Source organism: Condylura cristata, unplaced genomic scaffold (genome assembly GCF_000260355.1).
Source record: "Condylura cristata isolate star-nosed mole 26May11 unplaced genomic scaffold, ConCri1.0 scaffold00024, whole genome shotgun sequence".
NCBI lineage: Eukaryota > Metazoa > Chordata > Mammalia > Eulipotyphla > Talpidae > Condylura > Condylura cristata.
In genome coordinates this window covers 10,035,275-10,060,159 of record NW_004567125.1, presented here as the reverse complement: position 1 = coordinate 10,060,159, position 24,885 = coordinate 10,035,275, and the positions used below count along the sequence as shown (strand labels likewise).

Below are 24,885 nucleotides of genomic sequence, written 5' to 3'. Positions count from 1 at the left end.
CATTCTGGGCACCCTTTGCCTGTGTTCGCCCCCCCCCCCCCCCCCATGCCCCCATGCACACAGGTGACAAAGACCAGCCAGACCAAGCCAAGCTCCAGTCATGTTTATTTTCCAGGGCACGAGAATCCCTGCCAGCAAGGGCAGGAAGAGGTAGGAGTTGGGGATCAACAGTTAGGCTCTGTGCCCAGGGCCCGGACTGCTGCCTGGCGCCCACTCTCTATACAGTCATTGACTGCAACCCCCTCATAGGAGGCCCCAGCCAGAGTCAGGGGCAGTCTCTGAGCAGCCAGGAATTGGGTCGCTGACTCTGGAAGGAAAGGACAAAGGCATGTTGTAGCTGGGGGGTGTGATTTCTTATCCCATAGCCCAATTGCTTTCCTACCTTACCCAGTTTTTGCCAGTGGCCAAGTGTATATTGGGGGATGCAGTTCTGTGGAGAAGAGATAAGGGGGAAGTTTATTATTGATGCCCCATGCCTTGGAGGACAGATAACGACAAGTATGCCAGTCCTGATTTGCACAGGCAACCGAAGGGAGCTCCCCTACTCACTTTGTGCAGATGGACCAAGCAGTGACTCGGTTCCTTCAGTCCTAGTTGTGTGGCAGCTGCTTTCTGTGCCTGCTGTTGGAACAGCTCCTGAGATAAGACAGAGCCCCTGGTTTCTAGGGACTGTAGCCAAGAACCTCCAAGCATCACCTAGGGGAAGACAGCACTAACCAGTCTCTGCTGAGGCAAAGACAGCCCTTGAGGAGTCCCCACCAAGCAAAGGTGCCTCTTCTCACAGTTACTCTGAGGCCAGGGGGGCTCCCATCCTGCTCAGGGAAAGCAACTGAGTCATACACAATTCCCAGGACACCTGGATCTTCCGAGGATGGCACCAGATGTCCAAATCCCTAGAGAAAAGGAAGCATCTGAGTTAGGGAGAGAAGGTTCTAACAAAACCCACACCTCCCCTTCCTGGGTCACACCTGAACAGGCAGACGAGCTCCTCGGTATTGCAAATTCACCACAGCCACAGACACAGCAGTGATAGTACTCAGGGCCTGAGCCAGAGGTGCAGCCTCAGCAGGGAGCAGCTTGCTGAGCACTGGGGGAGAGAGCAGGGCCTGCTTCATGAGTATTCACACATAAATCTATCACACTCCCAGGATTAAACTCAGGGGTGTGGTGTGGAAACTTGTTTCCCTCACCCTGGTTGGGGGGCAGGAGGGAGCTATCCCATACCTGAGGCTGGAAGGGCACTGATAACATGGTCGGCCTCCAGGCTGCTGCTCTCTAGAGACACCTAAGCATGAAATATTTGAGAGACACATATCACAGAAATTTTGGCTGTTTCCCAAGCACTCACAGGGCAGGAAAGACCAGGTGCTGACCCAGGAGGAAGAGGTAGAGTGACTACAATTGGCAAGAAATTTGCCTCCTATTATTCCAGGAAATAGAGAGGCCAGGGTAGCTGCCCTCAAATGTTTAGGAAAGGTGGGTTGTTCCTTCCCATCTCTGAACCACTTTATAAGCACTATTCACTACAGACTTGGATCAAATAGGCCTTGGAGGAAAGCCCACAAATGTGGCCTAAGAACCTGGGGGTAGACCCTAGTTAAATAGCTTCTAGGGCCGGAAAACAATAAACAATTCCAGCTTTGCCAGGTCTGACCTGGTTAAAACATTTAGACAAAGATGAAAACTTAACACTTAATTCAGTACATTCTGGGAGCTCTCCTACCTTCCAGCGCCCTCCTGCCTGGAGTCTAAGCCCACAGACTGGCTGGCCTCTGAGAACACTGACCCCCCTACTAGTGAGGTAGGTGTCAAGAGCTTGAGGCAATGTCTCCAGGCCTCCTCGGAGTGACCACTGGCTCCAGCGTTCAGCTCGGGCCTGGCGAATGAGTGCTGAGTCTGGCTGTGGGTGCCCGCCTGCAGAGGAAACAGTGAAGAGTCATTAAAATAGAAACCAGGCCTGCAGTCCCTAATCTCTTCACCCCTTGAACCAGTCCCCCCTCACCTGCCCCCAGCAGCAGCCCCAGTAATATGGAACGGTGGGTCTGCTCAGCCTGGAAGAGACTGGGAAAGCAGGACCTGATGCTGAGCTCCTGGCTGTTGCCTGCAAACACTCCACGGCAGAGACTGTCCATGGCTAGAGACGCCACCTTAAGGGTGAGACTGGGACTGAGAGGCCAAGGAAATCACTGGCCTAATTCCACTGCCCGGCTAGGTAGGGAGAAGGAAGCCGTGGGGGAGCAGTCCCACTGTGGCAAGGATGGCAAGGAAGCGAAGGCCTCATCCCCAACACAACTGTAGACACTACTGGGAGGAAGAAAATATATAGGAGAGACCCTGCAGGGCGAGGAGATGGGGGTCGTTTGGCCGCCTGCTCTCCACAGGGGGAAGCTGGGAGGCAGGGCTCTGTGGCTGGTTTAGGAGGGGGATGGGGTTTGGGGCTGCTGGGCAGGGTCACCTCGGGTCCAAGGCGGCGCTCGGCAAAACTGTGGACGGTCTCATCAGGGCCTTTGCCTCGTGGGGTGGTCAGTTCCCTCAGACCAGCCCAAAACAGAGGTTTGGAAAAGGGGGGTGAAGGGCGGAGAAGACCCCTGCACAGAGGAGGACACAGAGAGATGACGCTGCCAGTTCCAGGAGAGTCTCACATCCAATCCTGACAGGGAGGTGAGGGAAGGAAAGGCCTCAAGGTAAGGAGGTGGCAGCGTTACCTGAGGCCAGAGGGCAGGGCGTGCAGGGCGCCGCCCACGTACAGGAACCTGTTGCGGGCAGCTGGGTGGTCTCCCCGGACCGGCAGCACTTCGGAATCCAGGCCGAGCTCAGACACCTGCTCTCCGCAAGGCCGCGGGCAAAGACAGGGTCAAGAGGGAGGGGTGTTCCTCCGCCATCATTCCGACCGTGCCCCCTTCCATAGCGATCCCTACCCAGCCCTGGGCGCTCCGCGGCCGCGTACCAAAAGCAGGGTCCGGGCTCCCAGGGCTCCCGCGGGCCGGATTCCTCGAGGTCCAAGTTCAAAGATAGCTCCACCCGGCCCTCGGACGGACCGGATCCAGCCTCCCAGACGCTCGCTGCCCTCCACCAGGACCACCTGGGGGCCAGGGGCACATTGCAACCAGACTCGGGGTGCACGGGGTGAGAAACGCAGAGCGGTTCAAAGGCGCTGCCGGGTCGGCGGGGCTCACCTTCGGGGGACGCGACGCCCGGCTCAGGTGGTAGCTGGCAGCCAAGCCGCTGATGCCTCCGCCCAGCACAACCACAGTTCGGCCCATGAGGCAGTCTGCGGAGGGGTGCGATGCCGGCAGGACGTTCCCCTCAAGTCCACTGGTCCGGTCCCGCCCCGCGCTTACTGCTTCTGAGAGGCAGGGAGGTCTGCGTGGTCGGGGCTCACCCAGCGGAAGAGAGCAGGAGGGGGGACTCCAGACCTCAACTCTCGCTGTGGGTGCGGAGGCAGATAAGGGAGCCGCCCTCGCTATCCGCAGGCTCAGCTAGGGGTGCGGCAGCAGCTGGGCTGGGGAACTCCAAGGGATCCCACCTTGCACGAGGACCGGCCGGCCCCTCCGCCCCCACCATTTTTGGTTCCTCCGACTCGCCGTCTCTCCCTTCCCGGGGCACGCCCAGGCCCCGCCTCTCCTGCGTCCGGATTGGTGAGTCCGGGAAGGCCCCGGATCACACTCGCCAATGAGAGCCCCCAGCTGGCCGGGTTCCCAGAGGAGCGTGGCTGCTGGGGGCGGCGAGGAGTTAACTGGCTCCCGGCCGGAGGGAAGCTTCTGGGCCGGGCGGCGCGAGCCTGAGCTCCGCGTCTGCGCTCCCCAGGTCGCGCGTGCCGGGCCCGCTCGGGGATGGCCCCACGAGGGAGAGCAAGCAGGGACAGAAGAGGTCGGCCCGTGGGGAGGCGGCTCCATAAACAGCACCCTGATGATAGCAACAGCCGGGGCCTGCGGGAACTCGGGCCGCCGGGCAACGCACCCGTGTTTGTCAACAGGGGTCCTGCGCCCCCCCCAAAGGGCAGCCCCGAGCCCGCCCCCAGGGCCTGCCCAACATTTCTGGGTCTCCTGCAGCCTGCGGGTCAGTGTCCCGACGTAAATAACTCTCGCCGTTTGGGCTAACGATGGCACCGGCACGTCGGGCCTGGACTGCCAAGCTCCACAACCGTACCCCCCCCCCACACACACACCGAATCTGAGGGCGCCTCTTATCTGCCCAAAGAGGTGACAGGGCCCAGAACACTTGTCTGGCCAGTGCTGTCCATCTGCCCCCCAAGCACAAATAAAAATACGTGACTTTTTCTTAATAAATTTATTTCACAAAAAGTGAGATTGAGAGGGTTTGGGGGCTATACATGGGCAGGGCCTGGGTTACTCTGTACATGGGCTGGGAGACAAGAGAGCCTCCAGGTGGAAGGGGGTACTTTTCAATAAAAAAAATAATGGAGCTACAACCACCCCCTCCCCCCTCCCCGATTAAAAAGACACAAAAATAGACGTCTCTGAGGTAAACGGGGAGCCTGGGCCTTAAGGGTGTTGCAAGGGTTTCACAGGTGCCAGGGCTTAAAGGGGGAGTCACAGGCACCGGGGTGGCTCCTGCATCAGTTGGTAGAACAGCACGTAGCCCTCACTGGATGCCACCTGGTTTTCACTGACAGGGGAGACACTAGAAAGAAGAGATGGGGAAAGTGTTGTGATCACTGCTGTATATTCCCTCCTTCCCTCTCAGCATCCAAGGAGAGACTAGAATGGAACCACTTTCACCAGGTACTCAGCCCCCTGGGGCCTCCTGCTAGGGAAAGGGGTCAGGACTGCAGTGGGATTGGGGCAGGGGCTGAGCAGGAGGCTGTTCTCACCGAGAGTCGTTGTAGACATGCCAGCCAGTCTGGCACCGGCACAGAGCTGTGTAGTGGCCATAGTGGACGCTGCCCGAGTGGTTGCAGAGAGCATACAGCTGATAGATTGGGCTTCCTGCAAGGTAAGGCTGGATCAAATTCTACACCTTGAGTTCTGCCCCCACCTACATTCCCTCCCTGGCCAGTGGCTCCTTAAGACCTTCCTGACCAGACTCACCTGCTTTGTCGCTGGCAAAGTCCCCTAGGCTCAGTCGCTGCAGTGGGAAGTCTACACCTACGGAACTTTTCTTGATGGAGCCTCGGGAGGCAGAAAATCGATTAAGATCTAAGCACTCGTTAAGGAGCACTTGGAAGGCAGAGGGCCTTTTAGGGGGACTGAGGTCTTGAATGTTGTCCACTCCCCTTCACTAACACACACTGGGAACACAGTGGGGCAAGTGGGGATAGCAGGCTTTTCTAAAGTAGGAATGCCCAAGTGCCCAGCCTTTGAAAACACAGAGAATGACAAGGACAGGGGAAAAAAGAATGTGGAGATTAGGATACGGAGCACGAGGATTCGAGGGAATCTTTGTACTGTCAGCTTTTTGGTACTTCGTGTTTTCTGCCGACACCGGTCACACACCTGGATAAAGGTCAAATATGTCAGGTTCATAAACTCCCCACCTCAGTTAGCTTTTCCCACAGCCTAACTCACATACACATTTACTGTGCTCCCCATTACATGTGTCTTCTGGGCCACTCCCCGCTGTCCTAAGGGTACAGGCACGTATCAGACACCAACACAAACCCAGACATACAAATATTGTTCCCCAGATTGAGCAATAGCTGAGCATCATGCAGCCCCTTTTACCTATGTGGAGTCCTCCCCTATCTCCCACCCTATGAACCCCCACATACTGGGGCATTCTCCGATTCTAGCTCCTCTTCCTTGGTGAAAAGGCTGAAACAATCCCGCAGAGACACCTTGCCCCCAGCAAATCCTTTCTGGGGGGGAAAGGAGAATGAAGGGTCAGCAGGTTCTGAATTTCCTTTTCCAACTCTTCTCAACCAATTCAGGCTTCAGTTCTGCTCCAGACACACACACAGGGTTCCCTCCCACACTCTGGGGGTGGGTAGAGTTGGGTCACAGACCCCATGTCCCATCCACCCCTGGAATCCTCTGGAATCCCCACCTTGGGGATGGGCAGGGACAGGTCACAAAAAACCTCGAAGGTCGTGGAGCGATACCCACAGGCCTGGCACTTGAGGCAACTTTTCAACTGGCCCACAAACAGGTCTAGACAGAAGCAAAGAGGCGAGAGACATGGTCATTTTGGGATCCTGGGAAACTTCTTTGGTTCCCACCCCTTTGCCTAACTTCTTTTCCCACCACCACCATTCCTAGCAACCCATTCACACCAGGTCCACATTTTCATCATTCGGTTTTAAGCACACACCCTGTAAGTGTATTCATTCTTCCTCCAAGCCTGCACCTCCCAAGCTCTGCCCCATTCCACGTTCCATACCCACAATCTTGCTGTCCTCTCGCTCCAGGTAACGCTTCCACATTAGGTTGGCTCGGTCATCATCACTACCGCAGATAAAGGGAAGTGGGGAGCACCCATGAGATAGCAGAACTGGGCAGCCCCCACACTGACATGGTCCCCAAAGATCTGTACCCACCCTTGCCCCAGCTCCTCTACACGTCAAGGGAAAGTCCTTCAGAGGACTTCCTTCCTGGGAATAATTCCATGATAAGAAAAGGAGTGAAGACAAAGGAGCAGGCTGTCTTTCCCCACTGGCTGAAATCTGTTATGTACCTTTTTGTAAATTCATGATCCCCTCCTCCCTCAATATGGTAACACTACACTCTCTCTCCATCTGCACCCGGGCCTCCCTCCTCCTCCTTCCTTCCTTGCTTCTGTACTGCTTCTCAAGTCACTTGCTAGCCAAAGTGTTTCCTTGGACCCTACATCCTCGATCTTGCCTAGCTCAGTTCTGTGCAGGATGAATGTTGCTTGCTGATAAACTAGAAGAGGGAGGAGAAGCAACCCTACCTTAATTCAGGTTCCTCTAGCAGAGCCCCTCCTCGACGGGGTGGAGAGGGAGCTGGGTTGCTGGCCAGGATTGGTGGAGCCCTGCGGCCTCGTCGGTTGATCTCAAGGTGTAGCCGCTCCATGAGGAGCTTCAGGAATTCTTGGGCATCCTGCTGGCTACAGCCAGACAGAGTGTGGGCGACTGAACCCACCCAATCCACAGACACTATCCCCTGCCCAGATAATAGTCTCGCTTTTTGCAGAACATCAAGGGCTCAGAACAATGTTGCCAGGTCCCTGCTTGGCCCCAGCCCCAGACAAGGTCAGAGAGAACACCCACACCCTCCGGCTCTCCCACCTGTATCCAGAGAAGGAGGGTACGTATTTCTGGAAGACAGCTCGGAATCGAGTAGGATTCACAGCTTCGCAGGAGTCAGGGTGCCACAGGGCACCAATCACATCTGCAAAGGCTATTGGAGTGGGAGTGGGGAAGGGAGACAAAGGTTAGTCACTGTAGGACGCCCATTGGGTGGAAACCACCTCAAGGAAAGCAGGCACTGGGAAATACAAATACAATGGGTTGGTTTAAGGGTTGGGGCCACCAACACTGGTACATGAACCTGCAAGGAGTCAGTAAGAGGACTGTGAGGAGGGAGCAGAAGTGGTCATCCTACCTTCAGTGAGCTCTTGGGCTCGGCCCCCGCCAGGCACCTCTTGCCGGAAGTCCCGCCGCAGACAGAAGTCCCGAAGAGGCCGGGTGCTGCTCAGACACTGTAGCACAGCGTTCAGGAAGCACTGGGAAGCAGTAGACATGGCTATTATTTCTCCACCCCAGTGGCCAGACAGCCTTAGGAGTTTCAGCACACTCCTTCCCCAAGTCAGCAGCCACCCCCTCCCTGCTCCCAGCATCATTTCACATCCCTTTAGAGAGGACCAGCAGGAGAATGGCTCTCACCGTGTTTCCCAGGTTTCGGAGGCCAACATGACCAGAGCCCAGGAGAAGGGTGTGATGAGCCTGGGAGGTCAGAGAGTAGTCAGAAGGCTCCCACATACCCCACCTGACACTTCTACCTTTCAACAGCATGGCCCCTCTTCCACCCCATACTTTACCCCTTAAAACTCAACCCACATTCCCTCACTGGGTAGCGGGATCTCCCTACCTCTCTGGCCATGAGCAGCAAGCCCATCACAGTTGAATGCACCACGGACTCAGCCATGGCTGCCCCTCCCATCCCCCACCTATTCCTCTGCCTAGCTAGCCTGCGCTGCAGCTCCTGAGGCAACTCCCCAAGCACTGGCATGGTTGCCCAACTGCTTCCCACCCCCACCTTGCTACCCCCAAGGCCCCCTCCTGCCCCCGTGGCCCCTTCTTGCACCCTCTCCTGATGGCTCCAACTGCAGCCAGCCTAGCTCACTTAGCTCTGGAAATGGGCAACCACACTAGCTCAGATGTTCTGAGCCCGCCCCTTTCCAGCTCCAGAGATTAATTAAGCTGAGGTGGTGTCCTAGGAGAGTTGGTGCAGCAAGGGAAAGTAAGGGCCTGGGGACCCAAGGAAGAATTCCAAATGGCTGGGTTAATCCCCCAGGGACTGAAATGGCACACCATGCAAGGGAATCACAGGCTACCAAGCAAAGGTCTATGGGGCACAAGGATACTTAAGGGAGGAGAGTCCAAGGTGCTGTAATGAGGATTTGAAGAAGAAACTTAGAGGAAAGGAAAGTGATCTGATGGCCAAAAAACTGCAAGCATGGAGGAACGTGGGCGTGGAAGATTACGTGTACTGGCAAGTCTCACCATCTTGTCATTGGAGTAGAAAGGCTCAGAGGGCCGGGCAGATATCACGTGGAAGGAGCCATGGGAAGGAGGGGGTTCTGTCCGTATGCTGAGCAAGGTTGGGGGCCCAGGAAAGCCCCCGAGGCGGCGGAGAGAGGTGCTACGTCTCAAAGTGGGTGGCTCAGGCCGAAGTGCCAAACGGCTCAGTGCAGCCCCTAGTTCTCCGGTACCTCGGTGCCCACCCAAGGCAATGCCCATGGGGCGCAAGTCCCCGCTGCTCACAGACTTGGAACGGGCAAGGTTGGTCCGGGATGGAAGAGGCAGAGCCACAGTTGGAGGTGGTGAGCCAGGCAGTGGGACTCCATGATCTGCCCGAAGGGGGCCTCTGGGTCGAGGGCCTGACGTCCGTCCCCGTCCAAGCTCCAGTTTCTTGAGCCGTTCTTCAGGGGGACCTGGCCGGGAGGGCAGAGGTCGTAACATGGGGTTTGGCCCAGGGGCTGGGGTTCGGCGTTCCTTACTGCGGGCTCGGGGGGCAAATGGCAGCTTGGATCCCACTCGGGGCTGGACATTAACAGGTGGCTCTCGGGTCCGGCCCAGTCGGTGCTCTGAGGCTTGTGGCATTGTGGATACCACAGGCTGGACCTGGGAGAAAAAGATAGTCAGATTTGATAGTTCCAGGTTGGTGGGAACCTAGGCTACCAGACTATTTTCTGTAAGTACTGAAGACAAGCCCATGTCTATTTTTTCATTTTCTCACTAGTACCAAGCATAGTGTTAGGCATAAAGTAAATGTTTAGTATCTATTTAGTTAATAAATGAATGAATGACAGCAGTCTGAGCTTTGCTTCCTTCTATATTCGTCATCCCTTTCCTCCTGCAAAATACTATTTTACTGAAAAGCCAAGACCAATATCTGTGGTCCTTGTAATTTATCCCCTGACAAGAGCCCCCACACTAGGCTAGTCTAGTGGGATGTGCCCTGGGCCACTAAGAATTTCTGGTTAAATGGGGTGTGGCTGCAAGGTAACAGCCCTAAAGCCAGCATTCTACCCTCAAAACCCTGTCCCCCTCCCCACCCCCATCCCACCCCATCCCCCCGTTGCAAATGAAGCCGATTAAATGGGTGACTCGCAAGTCACTCCCTCCCCCACTCCTGAGCTCCAGCTTAGTGTCGGGGCTCAGGGGCAGTGGCAGTAGGGAGAGGACGCACAGCTTCCTCCTGAACCCCCATGTCCGCACCTCTCCCACCACAGCAGGGCCTCAGCCGGGTCCGCCCCCCTCGAGGGCAGAAAGGCCGCGGCCGCTGATTGGCTGCAGGATCTAGCGGCGTATTCCCCGCGGTCCGTAGATGCTATCCCTCCAGCCAGTGCAGCCGGGCCCTGTGGGGACCTCTGCGACTCCACCTTTGTGGAGGGCGTCCTCTCAGGTCTGTAGCCGGCTTCCCTCGGCCCCCCCACCCCCACTCCACGCCACCCCACCCCACGCCATAACGCTCTGGCCTGTACCTGTCCCCCGGTGAGGCGGCGGGGGAGGCCAGCCGGGGCAAGGCCCCGCTCAGGGCCACCCCCTCCTACCCTCGTGCAACCTCCCTGCGGGCCTGGCTGCAGCTCCAGCCACAGCTATCGCCCAGTTCTCTCCAGCCGCAGGGGCCACCGCCATCTTTGTTGGTCCCGCCCGACCACCGGCCACCGGCTTCACCGTCTCCCACCGCGCTTGCGTACCCACGCTTGTCATCCGCCCACCTGCTTCCTCCGCGCCTGCGTGAGCCCGCCCCCTGAGCATCGCCGCCGACTCCATGGAAACCTAGCCAATTTCAGGGCTGCCGGTTCCTAGCCTGGCCCTGCGTGGTCTTGAAACCATCTCTTCAGAGCAAGTCCTGGAATATAGGGTCCTGTCGCGCGACTTGTAGCCCACAGGAACGTAGGTCTGACAATCATAATGTGGGCTCCAGGCTTTCGGCACAGATGTTTCCCAGAGGGGTAGCCACACAGACTAGCTCAGACCAGTGGAGAAACATTCTGCACTCCACAAAGGGATAGAAAGACTCCTGAGGGTGGGGGATGCTGGTGCAAAAAACCATTCCTCCAGCAAAGAACTAGGCTCACTACCAAATGAATAAACATATTTCAGTCCCACGGAGCCCAGTCAAAATTTCCTTTCGTATCCGACTCCTTACCAGAGTATCCTCCATTTCCTACTCCCTCCCAATGTAACATGGTTATATATGTGTCTTCGGTTTAGCCTGCTTACTAGCTGTCAATATCCATCAGTGAAACCCACAGGTCACCAGAAGATTTTATTGACAAGTTATCTCCAAAAACCAAAAGGAGAACATACCCACTTTCAGTAACCTTTATCCCTCTAGGATCTCATATTACTTCACCTGTCCGAAGAAGTAGAAATTGACTAGTCATTTTTCAAACCCGAAGGCTTTCCCTTCCTGCATAGATTTAGAAATTTTGTAGCAACACTAGTGTCATTTTTTAAAGTTTGCTATAGCTACTTAGTAACAATTATGGGTTAAGGGGGGAAGCAGATAAGTAAGAAGATCCATGCAGGAAATGTAGCCTATCAAATGTCCGGTTATCCTGCCTCTGTGGCTTGATCCTTCATTGGTTGCACTTCTCTTTATGCTGAATCACGCCCTTCTGAATCAGATCCGGGATTTCCACTGCCAGCCAAGGACCTAGCTGCAACAGAAGGAAGACCCTGTGAAATTACTAAATTCTAATGAAAGCCTCTAATCTCATCAGAAGTTCCTTACCAGAGAGAGAGATTCTAGGGGAACATGTCCAGGGGAAAACACAGTTAACCCTTGTTTACTTTCAGATAATTTTTTTACATCATCCAAGTCTTATCCCCTTCCCCCCTTATATATCAAGTATAATAAAACTTACCCCCAGAGCCATGAGATGAGCTAATCCAAACTTTGGCACATTCCTGGCCCACAGAGGCTTGAAGTGATCAGTCAGACATATTTTGCCACCCCTATGAGAGGGTACAGGAGAAAGAAGGTGTTGAGATCCCAAGTTTACCATAGAGCATTGGAAGTCTCTTAGGAATTCAAGAAAACTACTAGTGATCAGAACTGAGGACAGCTAAGTACTTGTCAAAGGGCAGCCTGGAGCCCCTCTAGGCCAGCAAGTTCTGGAAATATTGGTTGCTTCCCAGATTCTTACCATCTCTCACTCAGTCCTACCTGTACATCTTTGCTGTTTTTCCATCCAGTTCAGGGACTGCAACTTCTGGAGCAGTAGTAGGATATGTGATAGGAATCTGCAGGAATTAGAAAGCCTTCATAAAGTTTTCATTCCTTCAGAACTAAAAGGAACTAAGCAGGCATACATTTTTCTTGATTGAACTGATACGCTTGACAAAACTCCCCAATCAATATATATCCACTAGGATTCTGGACATGGAAATGAGTTAACTATAACCTATGCTTGCTTCAAACCTCAGCTTTCCCTCCCATTTTTCCTTTTTCCTTAACCTTCCATTTTGAAAGTTTTTTCTCCTCCCTCTAAGAAAAGTTAGCTGCCAACAATCACCTAGTCACTCCCCTTCTACTAAACATACTTCAACATACTCACATCAAACTCGATGTCAAACTCGTATTTGAGGAGGTCATGGATATACCAGCATTTTCCAAACCACCTGTAATAAAGACCAAACCTCAATCCAATTTGTCTATTCTTCTCATACTAAAATGACATCCTTTTGGCTTAGGTGACCAGCCTGGGAGATGCATGGCATGGAAACGGGAATTTTGGAATTGTAGGAGTGGAGAAAGCTAATATGAAGCAGGGTAGGCCTGGTGTTAGAACACCAAAATGCTCAAGCCACGTAAGATTCCCACCCCATACCTCCCGAGAAGGTCTGCCTACCGAGTCCCCTCCTTGTTGGACTCCAGTCGGAACCAATCATTGTCAGCATTCTTGTTGTTCTCCACATACTAAAAGCAGAGAAGGAAGTCTTTGAGGGAGGAGTTGAAACCAAGAGCAATTCCCATGCCCTCAAAAAAAAAAAGTATGTGAATGAAGTATGTGGTTACTTTCTCTCTTAGCATGTCTGTCCAACTATTTTGATAAAATTTCATGGTAAGTGGGGGGCTTGCCCAGATCAGAGAATACTTGGCTTCCACTCAGTTTTGCAGGAACAAAAAATTTGATGTTCCCTTTTCACATCTGGTAGTCTGCCCATGGGCTACAAGTCATTCAAGGTACATTCCCTCCCTAGAGGACCTCATATTGGCTTGGTTTTGAATAGCACATTACCAAGTTCAAATCTTTAGTTTTAATCCAGACCTTTTCTTAAAACATCAGGCTCCCATGTCTGTGTATTGAAATTTCTATCTTGACTTCAAAGGTACCTCAAACTCAACATTAACCTGTGGTCCTTCAGATCCTCATTGGAGAAGATCATCAGGGGGCAATCACCCAAGTCACTTAGTCACCCAAGTCACCCCTGACCCTGCCTTTCCTTTACTTTATTCTACCAGTCTTTCATGAAGTCCTTTTGGTTTTACTTTATGCATATTCTTCAAGTCTACTTCTTTTTAGCTTCACTATAATTAGCCAGTTTGGATTATCATCTTCTCCTTGAATTAATGACAGTCTCCTAACGTGCTTCCTTGTTTCAGTATCATCCCTGTCAATTCTATTTTCCTTTCTACTGCTACTGCAATTGATTCAACCCAAATATGACCATGTTAGTGCTCAGCTAAATCCTTTAAATGTGAGGCCTCAAAGGGTTAAGTCTCAGCACTATGAAATATCAGCAGCCACTGCAGCTAACCCACATGGCACAACAGACCTCTCCTGTTTCACCCACTGCTCCCCTCAGCAGGGGATTTCAGTACATCTGCCAATTCTGCTCCCCACTCTGTCTCTGGTGAGTCCTCTCACCCCACCCCCCAACCCCTTTGGCCTATATTCCAGTTCTTGTATGCATAAATAAACAAAGCTTTAATATAAATAAATAAATCCTTTAAAGATATCCATTAGGGCCTCCCAGGTGGTGCAGGAGTTGTCTCAGTATTATCAAGCTATCGCCAGCCACTTGGGCATGAGTAGACATTTCCTATCTCTCCTGCTGCGCTCTCTTCAATGGTGTATTTCAGTAGATCTTGTTCTGCTCCCTACTCTGTCACTGGTGAATCCTCTCACCAACCCTCCCACCCACACCTCTGGTCTACACCCAGTTCTTGTATGCATAAATAAATAAAAATAAATCTTAAAATAAAAGTCCTCTTGCCCTCAAATTTGCCAAGCTCGCTTACATTTACCCTTAGCTCCCTAACTGGATTAGGGATCTCACCTCTGTCTCAATACATGGTAGCAGTTTCACTTTATCTCACTCAGCTTAAAAACACTATTATCTGGGCCCTCCCTGGTGGTGCAATGGGTTAAAGCACAGCACTATGAAGCTATTGCAGCCACTGCAGCACGAGTTTGATCCTTGGCCAGGGAGGTGACCCCATGGCACAGCAGACCTCTCCTGATCCACCAGGTGCTCCCCTCAGCAGTGTACTTCCTCAGTCTGCCTGTTGTGTCCACCACCACCACCACCTCTGGCTTGGACCCCAGTTCGGTAAGCATAAATAAATGAAATAAAACTAAAAAAAAAACAAACCAAAAAAAAAACCCACAACACTGTTAAACTGTTATCATAATCTGTTTCTGTCTACTACTGCGAGTTCTGCTTTCTTCAGCTTTAGACCCCCTTCCTAGGTGTTTAATAAATGTGTTTTTAGTGAATGAAAAAGTGCAGCAGGAGAGCTGATGGCCCGTGAAACAGATAGCACTCAGGGGAGACAAACTTCCTTTTCTTTCCACAGAAGGGAAATTAACTGAGAAGATGGTTCTATCATGTGAGCTCAGCTCCTTCATTCTCTATACCTAACATCTACTTAAGTTTTCAGCCCTATTATGTTCTCCTCCCTCGGGAAGAGTGAAGGAGATAGAGAGAGATGCGGACTTTACTTCGCGATCCCAGGAATTCCGTCTGAACACCTTACTCACATCCAGGAGAACCAACATCTGGAGTCAGAGAGACACGTCGCCTTTCGGGGAGGCGTATCCCTAACATAACTGATACTTTCCAGCCAGAACGTATCGCTGAACTGTGATTCCTAACCTGAATCTATTCTGCCACCTTCTTACCATCCAAAAGTCTCCTAGCCCCGAAATCGCACAATTTCCAAGAATTTGAGGGGCGGGGGTGGGTTTCCAACTTTAAAACGGAAGCGACTTCCACACGGAGCATATTCCTAAGGACACCTGACCACCCGCAACCCCTTTGCTAGGCGATCTGCCGCAGATGCACAACTGACCCGAATAAGAGACTGGTACTCCTCCTTGAGTCGCTGCACCCACAACTCGCGATCTCGAGGTCCGGCGTTGGTCTTCAGGACCGGGATTTCAGACACAACACGCCGGGTGGCTTCGTCAGCCATCTTGGACCAGGGCGTAAGAGAAAGGCGGAAGTGGTATTGCCTGTAATTTACAGTCAGGGCGCTGCCATCTTTACTTTGGGAAGATGGGGAGTTGGGCTGCCCAAGGACTTCTCCCTGCACTTCTAATATTCTTGTAACGGAGACAAGTTCGTTACTTGGTTACCTGCTTGTGGTTGCCACGGAGAGAACAGGATCGATCCGGACTGCTCCGTCCTGAATATGGCATCTATCATTAAAAAGGATTCCGCAGATCGCTCTTAGGGTAACTTCCGCTCTTGCTCAGAGAAGTAATCTCGGAAAACCTTTCCGGACACGTTCCCAATCTTGGAGAGTTCGAATGTCACCGGGTACTAGGTGCAGTTCCAGCAGTGGTCTCCTAAAACGCGCGATTCACATGTTTCCCCTCGTAATAATCTTTCTTAGCTTCCATGCTAAGAGGTCCCAGAGATTTTGAGAGTTTGATGTGTATTTGTCTTTCCTTAGCATGCTATGTATTTAAAAGTTGGATACAGTAAAAGCATAGTTTTGTAATACCTCACTAGAGACTTCTTCCCCAGTAGGAATAAAGATGTTCTTTCTTGGGTATAGGCATTGTGAGCTACAGACAGCAGATATTTAGAGTGAAGCTTTACTATTTGTCATAAGACTTTGGAGATGCGAGGTCAAATGGGGAAATGTAGGTCAAAGTGTACAAACTTTCAGTAATAAGAATAATAAATCGTAAGGCTCTAGTTACCTGTATGGCAACTACAGTTAATAATACGGTCTGTATACTTGACCGTTACTGAGTAGAACTTGAACAGTCTAGTCACATACACGCAAAGAGAATAAACTATATGAGGTGCTGGATATATAAATTATCTTTTTAAAAAATATATAACTACAGGCATCTTTATTTTATTTTAAAGATTTATTTATTTATGCATACAAGAACTGGGGTGTAGGTCAGAGGTGTGTGTGTGGGGGGAGAGGATTTACCAGAGACAGAATAGGGAGCAGAACAGGTAGATTGATGAAGTACACTGCTGAGTAGAGCAGAGGTGTAGGGAGGGGGGCGGTCAGGAGAGGTCTGCTGTGCCATGTGGGTCACTTCTGGGGCTGGGGATAGAACTTGCACTATAGCGACTGTGTCTACAGTGCTGTGCCTCAACCCATTGGGCTACCAGGGACAGCCTGGATGTATAAATTATCTTAATCTTAATAACCATGCACATGTATATCGAATCACTTTAAATATGTACAATGATATGGCATTTATTTCTCAAGGTTGGGTGGAGGGTAGAAAAGACTTTGGAGAGTTACTGAAATTCCAAAAACTATTTTCTCACCTATAAAGTAGAACAATAATGTTCAGTGTCTCTTCAATCATATAATAGGCTTTTAGGGTGAAACTCAGATTAAATGAATGGCAGTAGTTTTCAAACTTCTGTGGTAATAGAGTCAGGTTTACAAACAAAATTCGACTTGGAATTAAAAAAAAAGTCATTACAGAGCTGTTCTCATCCAAGTGCGGGCAGAAGAAGACCAAGTCCTGGAATACTTCCCCTAGGGCAACACATATCACACTTTATTAGTTGCTAAATTGTCTTGATGGACTAAAAGCTCAAGGAGGGGACTATAAGTCTATCTTGTTCATTGCTAAAATCTAATACTGTAATGCTTGGCACAAAATAAGTGCTCAATCAATATTTTTTTTTAAGATTTATTTATTTATTCATACAGAACTGGGGTACAGACCAGAGATGCGGAGGGTGAGAGGATTCACCAGAGACAGAGTGGGGAGCAGAACAGGCAGATCTACGAGGTACACTGCTGAGGGGAGCAGCGGGCGGGTCAGGAGAGGTCTGCCATGCCATGTGGATCTCCTCCGGGGCAGGCAGGCGGGGATCGAACTCATGCGGAAGTGGCTTAAGCTTCTCAGTGCTGTGCTTTAACCCGCTGCGCCACCAGGGAGGGCCCTCAATCAATATTTTTAAAGTAAATTAAAACCTTGCTGTGAAAGTTAGGCATCCAAAAAGCTGTCTTTTAAGATCTGCATCTTATTTTGTTTCATCGTTTTAGAAAATCATCTTATTAGATCATTTAGTAAAGTATAGCTCATTATATGTATGATGATACAAAATACTTACATCTCTGTGAAGTATGTTTCTTACAGAGAAGTATTTTTTTTTTATTTAGCTCATACTTATTTTAAGTAATTCTCCCAAGAAGTAAAAATCAAGATTAAGAATACTGAAGGACAGCCCTCTCTGGTGGCACAACGGGTTAAAGCACTAAGAAGCTAAAGCCACTTCACCCTGAGTTCCATCCCTGCTCCTGACCCGCCCACTGCTCCCCTCAGCAGTGTACTTGTCAGTCGGCCTGTTCTGCTCCCCACTCTGTCTCTGGTGAATCTTCTCAACACCCCTGTACCTCTGACTTGTACCCTAGTTCTGTATGCATAAATAAATCAATCTTAAAAAAAAGAATACTGAAGGGCAGTTTGTAGGACTGAGTTTCATTTTCCCATGAAAGAGCTCCTTCTTGAACAAATGTTTATGGAGTTCCTACTATATGCAGACATTGGACATACCGTAATGAGCAAGGCAGACAACTCCTCTATAAAGAGGAGTTGGACAGGATTGATTGGATGTCAGTTCTAGGAAATACACTAGTTTCAGACCATTGTATTGGTGGGTTGTACAATTATGTGCATAGGAGAGCCCCTGAAAGTAGTTGAAAGTCCCATTATCAGTCATCATAGGAAAGGAGAAGTAAACCTTGGATTAGGGAAGGTTTTGAAATTTTCCCTTGTATTCTTGAAGTGTTGGTATGAATCCAGTATGCTGGAAAATGCCTCAGTAAGGTGAGAGAAATGCCAGCTCTACTATAGGGAGGGAAATGCCCATAGCCAGTTTTGGGAAATATTTTTTTTTAAGATTTATTTATTTATTCGTACAGAACTGGGGTACAGGCCAGAGATACGGAAGGTGAGAGGATTCACCAGAGACAGAGTGGGGAGCAGAACAGGCAGATCAACGAAGTACACTGCTGAGGGGAGCAGTGGGCAGGTCAGGAGAGGTCCGCCACGCCATGTGGTGACCTCCGGGGCAGGCGGGAATCGAACTCATGCGGAAGGGCTTTGGCTTCTTTGTGCTGTGCTTTAACCTGCTGCGCAACCATGGAGGGCCAAGTTTTGGGAAATATTTAATTTTAATCTAGAGGCTTCATCAGAGTTATGATAAATTATAACTTCATCTGTTTTGCTGTGGGGAATTGGGCCTATATGAGAACTTAGTAAAGAGAATAACAAACATTTATACACTGCTTATTATGTGCCAGCAAGTCAAAGGACTTTTTAAAAAATAATATATAATAGTTTATTTTTACATCATTTTGTGCCTTTGTCCATCTCAGTTGTAATCCCCATGAGTTTCCCATCACCAAATTACCTGTGTGCCGTCACCATAGTCCAGTGCACTTCCCCCCACTCCCATTTTTGATCCCCATTCCCCACTCCACCCTCTGGTATATAGTTGTTCATTATTATTATTATTTTCTCCCTTGGTCCTTTATATACGCCTGCTATGAGTGAAACCATCTGGTATTTTTTCTCAAAAGACATTTTAAATGTTAACCCCTTTAATTCAGGTAGTTACTATGATTATACTCACTTGCATGTGAAGAAATCAAGGCATAGTCTAGTTCAATGAGGCACAGTGTGGCTCAATGAAAGAAGGCTCTATATCACATAGCCCAGTAAATGGTAGCACTGGAGTTGATTCAGTCACATCCTAAGCCAAATGATGTGACTTTCTGCCATATTCAGAATAGTGTGAAATTAGCAGTAGAGCTCAGAGGGGCTAGATTTTGGTGTCAGGGCCCTGCTGATGGCCCTGAAATGGGCAGCTATCAATATTGAAACTGTGTTTCTGAAAGTCAAATCAGAAGTAAGTGAAATGGAAGTTAGGAAAACAGTCCAAAAAATCAATGAAACCGTGTTTCTGAAAACACAGAGACTGGCAGTTTTGACCCAACAAGTAGAGCTGTAAGAACACACACAAGCCAGTCAGCCCCCTGCCTTGAATGTCTGAAGTATCCACAGAACACTCTTGGTGATTGGTATTGTTACAGGGTACCCCAATGTGAACTGGGTTGCCTGTCTGTGGGTGCGCTTACGATTCAATCGTATTATGGACACACTCAAAAAAGTTAAATAATGGATTTATTTATAAGGAGAAAGGTAAAGGAATAACTCAGGGAAAGAGGGAGAGAAACACAGGTTAACTAGGATGTCCTACCAGTTCTGCTGACTTGGACTCCAGTTCTGCCGGTGTACTCCACCGGCACGCTGAAAACCGATTGAGCGCCAAAACGATCAGCTGCGAACCACCAGGTCTTCCCCCCAGAACCCACATATCCGGTTTTATCCCAACCTGGCTGCTCAGCTCCGCCCTTACGTCCCGGCGTGCTCTCCTTGGTACTGATGGGATTTGGAGTTCCAGCATCTGGAGTGGGGGCGGAGCCCATGAAACCTGTACCTGTTACCGTACCCATTGGGACTTTGAACCTTGAACTTGGGAGTTTGTTACTATGAATTCACCTCTACCTTTTAGTTAGTAAAGTCTGGGCAAAGGTTGGGAGTACCAGAGTATTTGGTTAATAAAGATGAAAAACCATAGTCTTTGAGAGAAAGAAACTATTGTGCAGATAATTACCATAAAAAGAGAGGTATGAGTCAATGTTCTATGATAATCAGGTAAAGTTGAGAGCATTTGTACATGAAGTCTTTGGATAAGTACACTGAACAATCATGTAAGGAAAGAGCAGGGAAAGAATGGCATTCTAGGCAAACAGAAGAGCATATGTATGACAAGAAAGCATGAGGGAATACAGTATTTTAGTAATAATCACAAATACTCAGATATTATAACAGAAGGGGGGAAACTCCTAGAAACCATCAGTGTTTCATTAATTCTATGCAATATGCTATATGGAAATATCTATAATATAAAGTCACAACACAAAATTTTGTATACATATGGTTTTAAAAATATTTATTTTTGAATAAATGTCTGAACCTGCTCAAAATTCAAAAGGTACTGCAGTTCAGTGCCCTTCCCCAGGAATACTTTCTCTCCAGCTAGTGTTTTTGTTTTTTTTTTTTAAGATTTATTTATGCATACAGAAAACGGGGTACAAGCCACAGGTGCATGTGAGAGGGTGAGAGGATTCACCAGAGACAGAGTGAAGAGGAGAACAAGCAGATGTTATGAAGTACACTGCTGAGAGGAGCAGAGGGCGAGACAGGAGAGGTCTGCTCAGTGCCATGTGGGTCAGATCCCTGGCCAGGGATCAAACTCATGCTCTAGTGGCTGTGGAGAGCTTTATAGTGCTGGGCTTTAACCTGTTGCACCACAGGGCCCCTCCCTTCAGCTAGTTTTTATATAGCCTTCCTTCCAAATACATAAATCTGTGTGTGGGGACCATGTATATATAGATGTTTGGGCCATGTATATATAGATCTATACAACATCTATATATATTCTTTTAAAACTTTTCTACAAATGGAAACGTATTACATACATTAATGTACTTGCTTCTTTCATTGAGTATTATGACTTGGAGACAGTTCCACTTTAATGCACTTAGAACATCTCATTCTTCTTTTTCTGTCTCCCTCTCCCTTCAGTAGATACATTCCATGGCATAGATCTACCATAATTTAATCAACCAGATCCTCAAGGACAGTTATTTAGACAATGTTTAGACTTTTGCTATTACAAAAATTGCTGCAGTTCTTAGTCTGTCTACTCATTATTTTGTATATGAATGTGCAACAAATACTTAAGATATAGAGCCACTGTTGCAAAATTTTGTTAAATACTGCCAAGTTGCCCTCTGTAAATATCAAACCAATGTGTATTACTACTAGCAATATGTGAAATGACAATTTTCCTCAGAACAAATCAGAATGCTAATGAACTGATATTGCTAATTCCATAGTTAAAATGGCATTCAAGACATTTTTTTTAACAGTAATACCAATATCTTTCTGAAAGTAGCAGATAGTAACAACTTCTAGTACAACCTCTAGGAATAAAAGATCATTCAGAACTATGTCTAGGAAAAAAAATTTCCAGCAGTCTATGCAGGATTTATCCCTATTCCATTAGTGGTGATAATCCGCTTGTTGCTGCAGGAACTTGAAATTCTTCCTCTGTAAACTTGAAGACTGTTATGAAAGATGTAAATGGAGTGCTTTGCAAGGTAGTCACAGGTGTGATGTCTTGAAGCAAACCTTCTATAGTGGAGCCAGTCTGGACAGAGGTCCCTTACTATACCAGGAGTCTCTGCTTCACTCAATCTGAATGTCCACTTTTTTTAATCATGAGTGAAGCTGAGTATCTTTTCATATCTTTTTTTTTTTTTAAGATTTATTTATTCATACAGAACTGGGGTACAGGCCAGAGATGCGGAAGGTGAGAGAGACAGAGTGGGGAGCAGAACAGGCAGATTGATGAAGTACACTGCTGAGGGGAGCAGCGGGCGGGTCAGGAGAGGTCTGCCAAGCCATGTGGATCTCCTCCGGGACAGGCGGGGATCGAACTTATGCAGAAGTAGCTTAAGCTCTTAGTTCAGTGCTTTAACCCACTGCGCCACCAGGGAGGGCCATCTTTTCATATCTTTTTTTCTCCAATTGTATGTCCTCTTCTGTAAACTCTTCTATCTTTTGCCTCCTTTTAATTATCCTATTTTTTAGATCTGACAGCAACATTCCTTTTAATTATCAATAATTGTTTTCTTACAGATTTGAATGAATTTATTTATTATGAAATTGGTCATTTTTGACATGTAAATGTTTCTCCCTGTTTGTCATGTGCTTTTGTTCACAGCATTAAAAAAATTTATTATTTATTCATACAGAACTGGGGTACAGGCCATAGGTGCAGGGGCAGTGAGAGGTTTCTCCAGAGACAGAGTGGGGAGCAGAACAGGCAGATCGACGAAGTACACTGCTGAGGGGAGCAGCGGGTGGGTCAGGAGAGGTCTGCCACGCCAGTTCATAGCATTTTTTAACGATATGGAAAGTGTTCTGATGTTCCTATCTGAGCTCAAGTTTATTAGTTCTGATTATTTTAGCTTCTAGTGTCACAACAGTCTGCATTTATTTTTAAATTACCCTTCGTTTACAGCTAATACTTCCCCCCAATGGCTTTACTTGCCTCAAACAATATAGAAAAATAAAATTAGTTTAAAATCCTACCCTAAGAAATAAAAACTATCATTTAAAGTATATAGTCTTTCAAACATTTCTGTGTACACATTTCATTTCTGTTACTTTCATTGGGTTTATTTTTCTTTCCTAGGTTCTAAAAAGAGTGGGGAACAGGCAGATTGACTGAATTACACTGTTGAGGGGAGCAGTGGGCAGGTCAGAGGAGGTCTGCCTCCCTGGTCGGGAATTGAACTGGAGCTGCAGTGGCTCTTTCAGAGCGCTTCATAATGCTGAGCTTTAACCCCCTGCACCACCAGGGAGACCTCTAATTTTAGTCCTTTCAAATTTGCTTTATAGTACAATGTGGTCATTATATATAAAAAAAAAAGTTCCAGGATCTTGCCGGTGGCACTATGGGGTAGATCTCAGCACTACGCAGCTGCTTCAGCACCAGTATGATCCCTGGCCAGGGAGGTGACCAACATGGAACAGCAGATCTCTCCTGTCTCGCCTGCTGCTCCCCTCAGCAATGTATTTTCATTGGTCTGCCTGCTCTGCTACCCACTCAGTCTCTGGTGAATCCTCTCAACCACCCCTGTACCTCTGGCCTGTACCCCAGTTCTGTATGCATAAATAAATCTTTTTAAAAATGTTCCATGTGTGCTTGAAATTAATTTGTAATTTTAAGTTACTTGGTATAGTGGATTATATATATTGTTGAATCAAATTTGCTACTCACATTGTTTCTTATATCCTGACTTTTTTATTTGTTCTGAAGGAGGTATGCTCTACTCTACCAGTGAACTAGAAAGGTGTAGTAAATCTCCTAATACGATTATGAATTTGTAGTTTTCCTTGTAACTGTTGCTCTATATAATCTGAATTTGCTAAGTACATACAAATACAGAATTTCCCAATACACTGAACTGACTAATATGAAGTACCGTTTATTTCTAGTGCTTTTTGCAAGTCTATTACATGTGCGTTACATAGGTTTTCTTTTGGTTTATTGCATAGTGTATCTTTTCCATTCATTTTCCCCAGGAGTCACCTTAAGCTTTTTGCAGGAATCCTTTCAGTCCAAGACACAACTCCATACTCTCCATAAGATGGCTGATTACTGTCTTTTGGGTCTTAGCTTCTGTATATCCCCCTCAAAAGAGTTTTCCTCTCATTCAGTTTTATGTCACAACATTGTTTTTCCTTCCTAGCACTTTTGTCTATTTAAAAGGTTATATTTGTTTCTTTAGTGTCTGTCTTCCCGTGCAAACATTGATAGTACCTGAAGTTAACAGTACCTGAAGTTAAGAGTGACAGAACCTGAAGTTACTAATGGTTAACATGTATCCATAATTAAAGGATTTGTGCAAGTGTAACTAGATTAACAGACCTGTTGAACATCACAGATACAATGTATCTCAATTTTCAGGAAAGCAAGTTTCCTGACATATTCTTTGATAGAAATAGAGTAAGCTAGAGTATAGGAGCTTTTTTTTTTTTTGAACAACCAACCAAAGAAGAATGGATTAATTCTTTCATTTGCTGGTGGTATTGATGAGATAGGGCTGTTTCTTATCGTAACCTGTACCATGGCCAAAGGCTTGGAAAAAGCCATCCCCATGGGGGCAGCAGAGAGCATTAATAAAGGCGCCAGAATTTCTGAGACCTGGTGAAAATTATTTTATAACATTATTATATATAAATACTACTTAATATTTATGGAACACTTAGAATGTGCTAACACTTCATTAAAACAATGATGTACTTGCTTCTATTACATGAGAAAACAAACTTGCCCAGTAAAATGAGTGAGGGTTATAGCTGGGGAATGAAGAAAAAGTACATAGATTATTAGAAGACTTTTGAACATAGATTATTAGGATTCAGTGACTATTTTTATACTCAGGAACGAAGAGACACTGGGTTTCTTAGTAAGGATGCATAACTAGGTTTGAAGCCAGTGTGACACCTGGGTAAAAACTAATAAATGGATCAGCTTGGAGTTGATGAGGAACCAGAAACTACAGAAGACTGTTTGGTCAGCACGTTATTGCAGGAGAAAATCAAGAGTAAAGCCGGGGCAGAAGTGCAGGGATCAAAGTGGGCCTGGAAGAGTCAAGAGGGTACTTGGTGACAATGAACTGTAGACCTCTTTAAGTGAATCTCTGATTTCAAAGATCTTATTTCTGGCAGATCTGAGGAATAACATAGACAAGGACAATCAATAGACTATTAAGACCAAGAAAGATAAGAGTGGCCTCCCATGGTGGTACAGGGGTTGAGTCTCAGCACTTTCAAGCTGTCCTTAGCCTCTATAGCACAAGTTCAATCCTGGGCCAGGGAGCTAACTCACTGGCTCAGCAGACCTCTCCTGTCTCACCTGCTGTTCCCCTTAGCAGTTTATTTCAGTTAGTACATCTGTTCTGCTCCCCACTCTGTCTCTGGTGATTTCTCTCACCCTCCCCAGTTCTTATAAATATATATAAAATACCCCAGTTCTTCTTATATATATATATTTTTTTTTTAAGATTTATTTATTCATACAGAACTGGGGTACAGGCCAGAGATGCGGAAGGTGAGAGAGACAGAGTGGGGAGCAGAACAGGCAGA

The 24,885-nt window shown here is 48.0% G+C and overlaps 3 protein-coding genes and 1 pseudogene across 4 annotated transcripts; all 4 read right to left on the bottom strand.

Moving 5' to 3' along the window:
- Positions 1-94: 94 nt before the first annotated feature.
- PPOX (protoporphyrinogen oxidase) lies at positions 95-3,565 on the bottom strand. The gene is made up of 12 exons (XM_012729112.1): positions 3,177-3,565; positions 2,948-3,082; positions 2,706-2,821; positions 2,456-2,588; positions 2,003-2,147; positions 1,724-1,914; positions 1,225-1,285; positions 969-1,087; positions 783-893; positions 550-696; positions 388-430; positions 95-307 (listed from the first exon to the last, which is right to left on the bottom strand). The coding sequence occupies exons 1-12, from the start codon at positions 3,261-3,263 to the stop codon at positions 165-167; spliced, it is 1,431 nt and encodes a 476-aa protein (XP_012584566.1). The 5' UTR covers positions 3,264-3,565; the 3' UTR covers positions 95-164.
- Positions 3,566-4,275: 710 nt separating this feature from the next.
- On the bottom strand, positions 4,276-10,400 carry USP21 (ubiquitin specific peptidase 21). The gene is made up of 13 exons (XM_004688398.2): positions 10,129-10,400; positions 8,645-9,265; positions 7,805-7,864; positions 7,524-7,644; positions 7,208-7,319; positions 6,871-7,026; positions 6,340-6,404; positions 6,007-6,110; positions 5,732-5,818; positions 5,378-5,456; positions 5,052-5,159; positions 4,835-4,949; positions 4,276-4,644 (listed from the first exon to the last, which is right to left on the bottom strand). The coding sequence occupies exons 2-13, from the start codon at positions 9,242-9,244 to the stop codon at positions 4,554-4,556; spliced, it is 1,698 nt and encodes a 565-aa protein (XP_004688455.1). The 5' UTR covers positions 9,245-9,265; positions 10,129-10,400; the 3' UTR covers positions 4,276-4,553.
- A 506-nt stretch (positions 10,401-10,906) lies between these two features.
- UFC1 (ubiquitin-fold modifier conjugating enzyme 1) lies at positions 10,907-15,342 on the bottom strand. 2 transcript variants are annotated; one of them, XM_004688397.2, is made up of 7 exons: positions 15,241-15,342; positions 14,955-15,077; positions 12,508-12,575; positions 12,214-12,277; positions 11,823-11,899; positions 11,521-11,611; positions 10,907-11,313 (listed from the first exon to the last, which is right to left on the bottom strand). In XM_004688397.2, the coding sequence occupies exons 1-7, from the start codon at positions 15,301-15,303 to the stop codon at positions 11,233-11,235; spliced, it is 567 nt and encodes a 188-aa protein (XP_004688454.2). In that variant the 5' UTR covers positions 15,304-15,342; the 3' UTR covers positions 10,907-11,232. The 2 variants fall into 2 exon arrangements, with proteins under 2 accessions (XP_004688454.2, XP_012584317.1); XM_012728863.1 differs by having other exon boundaries at positions 14,955-15,117; positions 15,241-15,264.
- A 5,821-nt stretch (positions 15,343-21,163) lies between these two features.
- The window catches only part of LOC105854015, a 4,185-nt pseudogene continuing 463 nt past the window's right edge, over positions 21,164-24,885 (bottom strand).

Bases quoted from the DNA above. Each gene is read 5' to 3' on its own strand.
- PPOX (XM_012729112.1), bottom strand. From the start codon at position 3,263: ATGGGCCGAACTGTGGTTGTGCTGGGCGGAGGCATCAGCGGCTTGGCT. The intron at 2,148-2,455 runs GTGACCCTGCCC...CTCACCCTTAAG, and splicing joins AGCGCCGCCTTGGACCCGAG to GTGGCGTCTCTAGCCATGGA. The intron at 697-782 runs GTGAGAAGAGGC...GTCTTCCCCTAG, and splicing joins CCCCTGGCCTCAGAGTAACT to GTGATGCTTGGAGGTTCTTG.
- USP21 (XM_004688398.2), bottom strand. From the start codon at position 9,244: ATGCCACAAGCCTCAGAGCACCGACTGGGCCGGACCCGAGAGCCACCT. The intron at 5,160-5,377 runs GTATCCTAATCT...ACGAGTGCTTAG, and splicing joins CCCTCGAATCCTCGTGCTCC to ATCTTAATCGATTTTCTGCC. The intron at 4,950-5,051 runs GTGAGTCTGGTC...CTTACCTTGCAG, and splicing joins CTTTGCCAGCGACAAAGCAG to GAAGCCCAATCTATCAGCTG.
- UFC1 (XM_004688397.2), bottom strand. From the start codon at position 15,303: ATGCCATATTCAGGACGGAGCAGTCCGGATCGATCCTGTTCTCTCCGT. The intron at 15,078-15,240 runs GTAACCAAGTAA...CCCTGGTCCAAG, and splicing joins TCCGTGGCAACCACAAGCAG to ATGGCTGACGAAGCCACCCG. The intron at 11,612-11,822 runs GTAGGACTGAGT...ACCCTCTCATAG, and splicing joins AAAACAGCAAAGATGTACAG to GGGTGGCAAAATATGTCTGA.